Source organism: Homalodisca vitripennis, chromosome 5, assembly GCF_021130785.1.
Source record: "Homalodisca vitripennis isolate AUS2020 chromosome 5, UT_GWSS_2.1, whole genome shotgun sequence".
Taxonomy (NCBI): Eukaryota; Metazoa; Arthropoda; class Insecta; order Hemiptera; family Cicadellidae; genus Homalodisca; species Homalodisca vitripennis.
In genome coordinates this window covers 177,621,288-177,634,107 of record NC_060211.1, presented here as the reverse complement: position 1 = coordinate 177,634,107, position 12,820 = coordinate 177,621,288, and the positions used below count along the sequence as shown (strand labels likewise).

Genomic DNA, 12,820 nt, shown 5'->3' with positions numbered 1-12,820 from the left:
ACGTACATAAATCTTGTAAATCAGAGCAGAAATAGCAAAGCGGTAACTAACAGATTAGGTGCCTTTACTTCTAAAAGCTAAGCGTAGTACCTACGTGAAATGTTTTTACTCATTTTTACAGTTCTTATTTAAAATAACTTTAACGTTGGTTTTTTTACTGGTACATTACACAATTTATAATTTTAAAATTTCACACATTCTCCTTCTCGTTGCTCAATCTAAATATTTATATATGACAGATAATAGGCTAATCACTATTAACATTGCGTGTTCTGAAGACTTAAACAAGGGTTTTAAATAAATGTACACGTATTAAACTTGATATTTGAGTTTGAGAAATGGGTTTTAGAGGTATTTCATCTCTTTTTCTCAAGTTTTTCCTCTCTGACGGACTTTAGAAGGTATCTATCAATGTGGAGTCGTCTGAGTATCGGCGTGTTAATGCAGGGTTCCCCAGGGTTCTGTGCTCGGTCCCATCATTTTCACTGTGTACACAATGTATTGACTGGGGTAGTATCACGCTGTACGCTGATGACATCGACTATGTGCTTTAGAGGAAATAACATTGAGTTTACTGAGACAGCATCTACTGCCTAGTTGTCGGGTGTACGTGAGTATTTAGGACAGTCATCCTTGAGTATAAGCTCTAAAAATATCCAGCTCATTACATTTCTAACAAGAGGAAGAATGATAGTATCTCCCCTCACATATTCCTAACAAAAGATACCCCTATTCCTGAGGTAGAAAACTAAAGGTATTTGAATGTAGTAATTGATAAATATTTTGCCTGGGTACCTCAAATTGATTCTCTCTGCAAACAGGATCTCGTCATCCGTCTCTTTGTTCTGAGGTCATTCGCTTTCCACAGAAACAAAAAACCGCACAAAATGATTTACTGCTCTTTGATAGAATCAAGACTGAGATACTGTATTCCACTGTGGAGTGCAGCATCATCCTCAGTCTTAGAGCGACTCTTCATCTTTCAAAAGAGAGCGATTCCTATCATAGCTGTTTAAAAAAGCGGAACTCTTGCCTGGATGCTCAGGCGTCTGGGTGTGTTAACGGTAACTGGGCTATATCTCATGGAGGTGATTTGCTATGCTCGCTTTCACTGCGAGATCCCCACAGGAAAACATACCCACGGACACTTCACCTGACACAATACCGAACTTCTTCCGCCGTCCTCAAGATTGGCTGTGTGCTTCTCAGTCACTTGATTTTTACTGAAAAAGTGAATCCATAAATTTAAACTTTCAATATTATTTGAAACATTAGAAAAGTCAGACCACAAAAGCTAAACATGAACTTGATTTTAGGTCTAAGAGTAAGACTATTTGTTTCTAAAAACAAAATACAGCTACCGCTTAAATGCTGTATGCACATTCAGAATAAATAAGAGGTCTAAAACACATTTTCTCTGAACTGATCAGAACTATTTTAAAAACAAATTAAAGGTACAAGTCATAAATTTAAGGCAGTATTTTCACAGTGCAGCAAATGATCAATTTCAAATACATGTACAACATTTCTGGAATAATTATGTTCCATAAAAAAGTTACATTAACTTAGTTAAATCATTTAACTGAGATGACATTGACTTAGTTTATAAATGACTTGATTCAATACAATAAAATTAAAACAATAAAACTTAATTTTAAACTAATACTCATATAACAGCTAACACTTATCTATCAAAGCTACATAATTAATTAAGAGTATTTGGTAGTAAAGCTTATCAATAATGTTTATTCATTGGATGAATTGGAATTGTCATCTTCATGTGACAATTTTGAGTAAGGCAGAGGTTTGGAAGATTTCACAGGTTCTTCTGGCCGAGGTTTGGCAGATTTCACAGAATCTCCTGGCGGAAGATAGATACAGTTGGTTGGGGCTTCATCCTCCCTAATAGAACCTCCTACAGGAGAGTCAATGCAATCTTCTTTGGCTTCAGAATCATTGCTATCTGGTTGTGTCATAGAATCTCCTGCACTGAGGTACAAGCGCTCAGGAGTTTCATAAATAGGGAGGAAAAGTTTGGGTTGCTCATTTTTTCCTGCAGAGAGATAAAAGCGTTCCCCAGGAGCACGGAAAAAACCATTTGCTAGAGGCATCACAAGGTTTCTTGCTATCAGGTTCATAGTCTCTGAAATACTATCGAAAGGATTGAATCCAGGAGGCTTCACAGTGTTTCCTTTAATGACGTTTAGGTATGCAGGAGGATCAGAAATTTGGGATTCATGGGGTGTCACAGAATCTTCTGCTGTTACGTTCTCATCTTCTATAGAAATATTAGAAGTTTGGGTTTTTGGTCTTACTGAAAATTCTGTAAATTCAGCAGGAACATATGACAGAGGAAATGTGATGGGCGCTCCTGCAGGGAGATGGATGCAGTATGGAGGTGTTTTACGGCTCAGGAATGTGAAGGGTGGGACTTTGCATTCAAATTGGTAACCGTCTTCTCTTTCGATGAGGAAGACTCCGCTAAATAAATAAAACAAACTAGTTATTTATACTTATTTGTTTAAATTAAAAACACATAATAAATGAGTACAAGATATAATGTATAAGTATTGACAAAAAAAACCATAATCATAGTGAAATATATAGTTTTGGCCAAATAAAAAAGCATTTTGAAAGTTTATAGTCTATTTTTTATCTCATTTTAAACTGACATAATTATACATAATGTAAATCTTAAAAATGCTTTCAATTAATATTTAATTAACTGTGTCAAAATTTTTCTTGTAATTACAGAAGTACTGTTTAATGTAGCTCCACTACCTTTAATTAAACTTGTTACATAAGAGATAACACTTTATGTAGTGCCCAGGCTGCTGTGGAGCGAACTTATCGTCTCTCACTCGCTTCATTGACGCTTTGCAATAAAAATTTACTAAACGGGCATTGAGGATCCTCATAGGCTTTATATGTTGTAATGGATGTATTATTATGTATGCATTCATAAATTATACATCAATACATACATACAATACGCAGGTATAGGAGTTTCAATAAGCATATTCAAACAATAGTTCAATTATTTCAAAAAATTTTATTTAACAAGTTATTTACAATTCTATGCAAATTTACAAGAACAATCTAGGGAAACAAACAAAATAACATGTTTACAACTTTCTACAAAATCTTAAATAATACTATACATTACATTTTGGATATTAGGTAATTAACTACAATTCAACTAAATTAAAAGCAATGTATGGCTAAAACAATGTTTATATTTAGTTCAAAATAATAGGGTGTAATTAAACAATTCCTTTCAAACAAAACAATTACATTGAATTATGTGTGTGACAAGACATTGTAGACAGACCTGAACATTTTAGCAGTTACGAAATGAACTTAGTTTCTCCTGGGGAAAAATATGTTCTGGTATTCATCATAGGGAAGAAAGAGGCTATCACAAAGTTATGAGTTTGTGCCTGTTTAATTCAGTACAGTACAGGTATGAATTTTACCCAAATATAATTCAATACTACTGAATTCGATTCAGTAAAACTCATGAACAATTTTTAATATTAAGTACTAGATAAAGGAATTATAATTTTAAATCTTTGCATTCTAAAAAAATAATACATTTGTTAAAACATTAAAATGTTGATTAAACATTACAAAGACAGATTTTATGAAGAAAATTATGACACATTATTAAGTTGTTTGTATTAAATATTGAATAACGGTTTCATTGCTTTTATACAGATTTTGCGAATCGATACATAACAGCAGTTTTAAGATTGCCAGAGTTTACTAAAAATTTAAGAACGCCAAAGGGTTTAACAACCATTTTAAAAGTTTTTTTAGCATCACAGGCATTTTATAACATTGGCGGATTTCTATAATAAAATTGGGACTCCAGCATTTTTAAACACTGGTGTTGGCAATGGAGAAAACTGGTGAATCAATGTGATGTATGCTTCAATAGTGTTGTGATAAGAGTATCAAATTGTACTCTTAGTGTCTGTCTATTGGTATCCAATGTTAATTGTTAATAGCAATAATAAAAATATTTAGTCAAATTCAGAACTTAGCTGATTTTATTGGAAGGAATTATCATAATGTATAGTTCCTTTTACTTAATTAAAAATCACAAAGTTACTTTGCAAAATAAAAAAAAACCAAAACTAACCCGACATACTTCCTATATTAAATTATAATCCTGAACAACTATCAGTTAAAACAAGGGTAAGTTAACATATATATATATATATAAAATTTAAGTAAGAATTGAATCTCTCACTTGATGAGCATAAATTTGTCATAACATGTTAACCTTACAAGCCATACGTGTAAATTAGTTAATTAAATTCGAGCCAAGCATCGAGTCGATCAATGCTTTAAAATCATCCGGTTACCAATAAAGTTATGCCAAAAATACAATTCTAAAAGATTTGGCAGAGCAAAGTTTCTGATCCCCTTTGAAAAACATAAATATTGAAAATGAATTAGAAGTAAAGATTATGATGGTCAGGCCAGCTACATCGTGGACTATTCGGATTCTGAACTGGTTGGAGTCCCTGAAGAAGTAGTCTCATCACCTTTACTTTCCAGAGAGAATGGAGGAATTCTGCAATCAAATGTATACCCATCCTCTCTCTCCATCCTGAAGGTGCCCCTAGACAAGTCGTATCACTTTAGACTCAAGCTAATTGTAATTTTCAATAAACATAGTACGTTCTGTCTTAAAATACGTTGAAAAATAAACAACAACAAAAACAATATAAATTAAATTTTACCAAAATATATACTGATTTAGATCAAAATAAATAAAATATAACTACCAAGGTAATTATTTTAAAGCATGTGTTTTTTACACACAGAGCCAATAAGTATTATTCAACTTCCTGTTTGATTTTATTACTCAAGATCTATTTGCATAAAATAATAAAAAGCAAGAAATATATAAATTAAATATAATACATCACAACAAGTTTCAGTAGCCGACATCTCTGTCATCTTCACTGGAACTAGCTCCAAGTTCTTACAGTTTAGGACTTACAAACTAGGCCATGTGATTGAGGGAAGTTCAGCATTCGGTGAGTGAATTCTTTGAATACATTTAACAAATAAAGGACATGCAGCAAAAGGTGGGTAGAAGAACAAGTAAATTAATCCTTTGGTCAAATGCAAAATATAAATACGGCAAATCGGTGAGTCTGAACTTATTATACCCATACCTTGAACCTATCCTTCCAGGGTAAATATATTAGTTTTGAGGAAAAACAAAACCTAACCTAATATGTCACGCACATGTTCCAATCACCCAACCTTAGAAGACAAACATGTACCCTATCTATGACCTCAGATAAGATGGTTGGCTCTCAAGTAGGGAAATTTACTCTAAGTTGAGTAGTTGGCTCTCCGGTAGGGCAGTTGGCTAACGGATAGAGCAGTTGGCTCTCAGGTGGGGCGGTTGGCCCTTGGGTAAGGCAGTTTCCTCTCAGGTGGAGTAGTTACCTCTTGGATAGGGCAGTTGGCTCTAAGGTAGGGTGGTTAGCACTTGGGTTGAAGAATGTCCATAAAAATCAGGTAATTGGATTTGGCAAGTTTTGTCCTCTTTTCTCAAGGTCCTGGGAAGGATAGGTTAAAGACACGGTTATGCCAAGTTAAGATATCTGTTTATTTAAGGTGGCTCTTAACAGTCTAGCTTAAATAATTAAAGCATTTAATGTGTTAAGCAATGTTTTTATGAGGTTACACCATAAAATTTAGATGAAAACTATCCAATGCTCAACAAAAGATAAAAATCTTCAATAACAGATGATACATAAAACAAAAATCGTGTACTTTACAAATTAGTATAACACTTCCTCTACTGAACAGTATACAGTACATACAATGATGAAATTTCTAAACTCCATATCATTTTTTCATGCACTTGCCTGAATAATTATGTTACCATAAACCTAATAATAAAGTTCATTTAAAATTAAAAAATGCTAAAAATCAAACATGAATGTAATATAACCCGATAAATAATACATATATTCTTGATATAATTATGTAGTCATTGATATAATACATACAATACAATATAACCATTATTAGCGCTATAAACACTTGTTAGTAGCCGGATTAATACGAGACCGTTAGTGCATTGGCTGATCAACGTGAGGTATGACTCACCACATGTGACCACTCGGTGCCTGCAAGCTGACGTGGCTACTGTACTGAAAAGCAGGAAGACTGCGACTGAGCACAGGCTCCTGCCCCACCACTCCTCTCCCTCGGACAGTCTCCAGTGTTCCGGACAGACTGAATATCCGCCAGTGACGCTCCCTCAGTTGAACAGACATGTCTCCGAGGTTCTCTAGACGGATGCAATAGCGCCACTGTTCAACAAGCAAAAAAAATTTGAATAATAATGTGTAATAAGTATACACCAAAATTATAAAGTTGCAATACAAAATATTGGTTTGCCGTTTCTGTTTGCCCACTTTAACAGAATGCAAAAAATGGAATTTGTCTTCTACTTTTTACACGGGAAATTTCATTCTGGAAAAAAGGTTGGCTACATCACTGTGTTCACAATTTCTTCTTAAACAAGAGCATCAGTTTCAAACTCTTCAGTCCAAAGAAAGAAATCCACTGCAAACACAGCTAGCGGCATTTCTATAATGCCAAACAACTAGTTCTAACTAGTCACTTGCATTTTGTTATTTTTTATTTTATTACAGAGTTGTGATTGTATCTAGTGACATAAAACTTTTTATAATGAAATTTGCCATTAAGTGATATAAATATCTCATGTTATTTTGTGCACTAAAAGTGTTTCTTTAGTGAACTATTTAAAAAAATGTTGCCAAGCCATGGCCTTGCCATTGAGATGCACAGCCAGTGAAAGACCACTTCTCCGGTTTTACAACAAAAACCTATAAATATATATATATATATATATATATATATATATATATATATATATATATATACATTTTTTGAAATCTTATTCTCTACAACATATTAAAAGTATCCAAATATAATAATCATATAAAAAATGTTTGAATGTAGTTCTTTGTAACAACACAACATTTTACTATTTACAAAAAATGTTTTTGGAAAGTGGAATTTTATTGATGTTTCACATAACAATTTTTTTGGGGACATTTGGTATATTAAACAAATTTTTGTAATGTTTTATAATGCTTTACTTTGGAATTTTCTCGTTCACTTTTCTTTTAAAAACAAAAAACACTTAAATAGAAAAATAGATCAACTTAAATACATACATAAACATAAATGTTAGAAATATATACTTTGCTTCGATAATAAACATTCTACATAGGTTTGAATGATGATGTGCACAACTAGCAAAATACAGGCTGCCATTACAGGAATTTCAACTGCCAGATCCAGGGTTAATAACTAAAAAACATTACAACTGGTTAAACCATTTTTTATGCTGGCTAGCATTTTCAGAATATAATTTTTTAAAGAAAATACAAGATCAATTATAAGAAAATAGATAAGTAAAATAATAATTTAACTAAAATATTGAGGTAAAATTTAAAAGACTGTATCAAAATTAGGATTATGCTCTATGAAAATGTATACAAAAATAATTGTACTGTTTAACCCTAGAAGTGGCAGCGCCGGAATTCCTACCCGATTATGTTGCGTCGCATTATGTTATTTTTGAAGGAGTAAATATAATCTGCTTGTGATAAAAATCGTATATTTGGAAAGATGAAGAATCATACTTTACAGATAGATACTTTTACAAACATACTTTTATAGATATCCTCTATGGATATACATAAACAGTTGTGCAGCAGACATCTGGCCCGCCTGCACAACATTTGTTTACTTTCTATTGTTGTTCCAAGTCCATAGTTTGGAGTTTATTTCAGCTAGTTATTACTTATGAGCTAAATAATAGTATATTACACATATTTTTGTAAATAATTTGTGATAAAATGAGTGAAATCTTTGGAGATAGATCAAGTGACAAGTATGTCATAACCTGCGGGTGCTATGTTTTTAATAAAATACCGGCCGACATAAAGGCGGTCAGAAATGAAAAACTATTCAAAACAACCGAGGCGATACTTGCTAGCGAAAAACTATTTCTCAATATTGGAGTTCATTGCTGACTCAACATTATTGTAGTATAAAGAATTACTTGTCAAATATTTTAATTCGAGTATAATTATGGAATTATGAAGTTATACAGTTATTTATTACACGAATAATATTAAGAATAACGATTGTAATGTATTTGTATGTGAATACCAACGCAATAAATAATTATTTATTTATTTCCTTCCTATATTATCTGTTAACTACAGTTGCGTTCTATGTACAATTGGTGTTTCGTGAATTATTGTAAAATATCAAACTGACAGTAGCAAATATTTGTAGCAATTGCTTATCAGTGAGCCGCGTGAGTTACTACAGTTAACTGGGAAACACGAAATCACTCTGATTGTAGGGTTAAATTAATAACGGCTTGTAATGTCGGATTTATAGCTTCGGTTCCGTTCCAGTTATGTTCCAATTGCGTTTAATCAATAATTGGTTTAAAATATTACGATACAACAAAATCTTATCTTACATTGTGTTATCAAACGGACCAATTACAAGATTGTCATTATATTATTGTAACAAATAATAGGAACTACTTTGTATAAACTACTGTAACCACATCTGTCGAAAAAACTATTTTGTATACACGATATTGTAAATACATCGGAAGTAACAAGTAGTTTTATACAAGATTGTAACAATGTCTGTAGCAACAACTACTTTGTATATACTACTGTAACCTCATCTGGTGCAACAACTACTTTGTATACGCGACTGCAACCTCTGGTGCAACAACTACTTTGTATACACGACTGCAACCTCATCTGTTGCAACAACTACTTTGTATACTCTACTGTAACCTCATCTGTTGCAACAACTACTTTGTATACACTACTGTAACCTCATCTGTTGCAACAACTACTTTGTATACACTACTGTAACCTCATCTGTTGCAACAACTACTTTGTATACACGACTGCAACCTCATCTGTTGCAACAACTACTTTGTATACACTACTGTAACCTCATCTGTTGCAACAACTACTTTGTATACACTACTGTAACCTCATCTGGTGCAACAACTACTTTGTATACACGACTGCAACCTCATCTGTTGCAACAACTACTTTGTATACACTACTGTAACCTCATCTGTTGCAACAACTACTTTGTATACACTACTGCAACCTCATCTGTTGCAACAACTACTTTGTATACACTACTGTAACCTCATCTGTTGCAACAACTACTTTGTATACACGACTGCAACCTCATCTGTTGCAAAAACTACTTTGTATACACTACTGTAACCTCATCTGTTGCAACAACTACTTTGTATACGCGACTGCAACCTCATCTGTTGCAAAAACTACTTTGTATACACTACTGTAACCTCATCTGTTGCAACAACTACTTTGTATACACGACTGCAACCTCATCTGTTGCAACAACTACTTTGTATACACTACTGTAACCTCATCTGTTGCAACAACTACTTTGTATACACGACTGCAACCTCATCTGTTGCAACAACTACTTTGTATACACTACTGTAACCTCATCTGTTGCAACAACTACTTTGTATACACTACTGCAACCTCATCTGTTGCAAAAAACTACTTTGTATACACTACTGTAACCTCATCTGGTGCAACAACTACTTTTTATACGCGACTGCAACCTCATCTGTTGCAAAAACTACTTTGTATACACTACTGTAACCTCATCTGTTGCAACAACTACTTTGTATACACGACTGCAACCTCATCTGTTGCAACAACTACTTTGTATACACTACTGTAACCTCATCTGGTGCAACAACTACTTTTTATACTGCAACCTCATCTGTTGCAAAAACTACTTTGTATACACTACTGTAACCTGCAACCTCATCTGTTGCAAAAACTACTTTGTATACACTACTGTAACCTCATCTGGTGCATACATACGCGACTGCAACCTCATCTGTTGCAAAAACTACTTTGTATACACTACTGTAACCTCATCTGTTGCAACAACTACTTTTTATACACTACTGCAACCTCATCTGTTGCAAAAACTACTTTGTATACACTACTGCAACCTCATCTGTTGCAACAACTACTTTTTATACACGACTGCAACCTCATCTGTTGCAACAACTACTTTGTATACACTACTGTAACCTCATCTGTTGCAACAACTACTTTTTATACACTACTGCAACCTCATCTGTTGCAACAACTACTTTGTATACACTACTGTAACCTCATCTGGTGCAACAACTACTTTTTATACGCGACTGCAACCTCATCTGTTGCAAAAACTACTTTGTATACACTACTGCAACCTCATCTGTTGCAACAACTACTTTTTATACGCTACTGCAACCTCATCTGTTGCAAAAACTACTTTGTATACACTACTGTAACCTCATCTGTTGCAACAACTACTTTTTATACGCGACTGCAACCTCATCTGTTGCAAAAAACTACTTTGTATACACTACTGTAACCTCATCTGGTTGCAACAACTACTTTTTATACGCGACTGTAACCTCATCTGTTGCAACAACTACTTTGTATACGCGACTGCAACCACATTTCGATCTCCATTGTCTGAGAATCACTATAATGATTTTTGGTGATATCCTTTTTGAGTATATTATAAATAAGTATGAGAAGAGGGAGTTCCCTCAGCCCAAACAATTATTCATACTTTACTTTGAACACAAATATGCGCCTGACGTTTATTGTACACTAAGACATGGTATACGATAAAAAATAGTGCCCAATAAAAATACTAAAGACATAGGTATCCTGTATGTAATTATGTTTATGTTATTGTGTAATTACATACATATACGTGATGTTTTATATATATACACAAATGTGTATGCTTTATATATATGCACATGCACACAATAATTTAATTTAAATAAACATTGAATCACAAAAATTACATACATAAGGATATAAGAGATATTGATTTAATTCTAAACATAAGTGTTCATACACACGCGAGTTATAAAATAAGAGCCAAAGCTATTTTTCTTAACATCATAGGCTGTTAACAATGAACGCTGACATAATATGCACATAAAACATGCATATTTCCATTGCTTAACTACAAAGAGTCTCATCATTTGTTCCAGATAAGCTAAGGGCTTCGACATTACGATTCCTGGACTACATAGTTTAATTGTTACTCATATCATGTTACTATCTTAATGAAATATCATGAAATACTGGAGAGAAATTTGATTTTTGTCTCAGGTACTTATAAAAACAATTTCACTCTTCGAGTTCAGGCGCCTAAACACTGTTCTTTGACCTTAAATATTAAGTGATTTGGAGATAGGAATATCTTTTAGTAACTATGAATTATCTCAGAAGAGGTAAGTGTTATTTTAAAAGAACATGCAATAACATTTCTGTTTTTCAACAAGTAGCCTAGTATTATTAAAACTACTAAGACAAATGTTGTCATTACTTGAAATAGATTAAAAATAAAATAAAACTGACCCGGACCCGCTCACAAAAAACTTTTTGTTGGAACAAAGTATAAAATCGTACACATAAATTTAAAAACAATATACATAGTTATACTTCAAATGTGTATAATTTGCAGTAAAAATATTCTTTAACATCCAAAACTATTTAAAGATAAAGTCTTTATTATAAAATGTGCGAATGTGTTAAACGATTTATCGCCGTATAAAGAAATGAAAAGCCGCAACCCGTCTTCAGCTGTGTGAGGTAAGACCTCAAGGCTTTTATCGCATGTCGCATTAAGGTCAAGAAATAACTATCCACTTTTATCTAAAAGGTGTATACGCGTTGAATGATTTATCGCCGTATAAAGAAGTGGAAATATACATTTTTATTTAAAATAGATATACGCGTTGAATGATTTATCGCCGTATAAAGAAAGGGAAATATACAGTTTTATTTAAAAGGTATATATTATACGCGTTGAATAATTTATTTAAAATGAATATACGCGTTGAATGATTTATCGCCGTATAAATAAATGGAAATATAAGCCGTCTACAGCTGTCTGACGTAAGGCCTCGAGGCTTTTTCGCATGTCGCATTAAGGTCAATATATAACCTTTATCTAAAATGTATATTCGTGTTGAATGATTTATCGCCGTATAAAGAAATTGAAATATAAGCCGTCTTCAGCTGTATAAGGCCTAGAGGCTTTTTTCGCATGGCGCATTAAGGTCAAGAAATAATAGTCTACCTTTATCTAAAATATACAGACATCCAGTAACAATACGTTATCTCAGGTGAATGGCTAACCTACTACATAAGTACAATCTAGATTAAATAAAAACAAGGTAAAAGAGCCTTGTGACACTCATGTAACAACTACAGCCATGTCGTGTGTAGCCTCCTCGCTAAAGATGAAGGGAATACAAACTAAACACTAATGTGTAAAACTACATTCCAAAATACAGGTCACAATAGGTCTCTACAACTGTTCAACCATATAGAACTTAGATTGCTATTCACCTGAGAAAGTGATCAGATTGCAGATATCGAAACCTAGTGTTACTGATTGTATTGTATCAGTGAACAATAGGAAATGTCTGGAAAACCCCATGTTTCCTTCACAAGACCTAACTGTTACACTTTTATCTAAAAAAGAATAAAACCTTTGCTACATGTAAGAAAAAAAGAATAAAAATAATTCTGCATGTACTACAGCTTGATAGTTATTGTTCAGGTGTTTAAAATGTATATGTATGTAACTATTCTTTTTTCTAAACTTTTATTTTAATCATTCTAATTGAATC

General features: G+C 33.0%; 2 protein-coding genes across 3 annotated transcripts in view; one reads left to right on the top strand and one right to left on the bottom strand.

Moving 5' to 3' along the window:
- The window catches only part of LOC124363231 (chondroadherin-like), a 307,780-nt gene that overhangs the window by 29,002 nt on the left and 265,958 nt on the right, over positions 1-12,820 (top strand). The gene's annotated exons all lie outside the window — the stretch shown is intronic.
- Positions 3,032-6,350, bottom strand: LOC124363233 (polymerase delta-interacting protein 2-like). The gene is made up of 2 exons (XM_046818402.1): positions 6,142-6,350; positions 3,032-4,630 (listed from the first exon to the last, which is right to left on the bottom strand). Exons 1-2 carry the CDS (start codon positions 6,309-6,311, stop codon positions 4,504-4,506), a joined length of 297 nt encoding a protein of 98 aa, XP_046674358.1. The 5' UTR covers positions 6,312-6,350; the 3' UTR covers positions 3,032-4,503.

What these genes read in the sequence shown, in the direction of transcription:
- LOC124363233 (XM_046818402.1), bottom strand. Translation starts at nt 6,311, where the DNA reads ATGTCTGTTCAACTGAGGGAGCGTCACTGGCGGATATTCAGTCTGTCC. An exon ending in GCACCGAGTGGTCACATGTG is followed by an intron (nt 4,631 to 6,141) that starts GTGAGTCATACC and finishes CGACTTGTCTAG; the next exon opens with GGGCACCTTCAGGATGGAGA.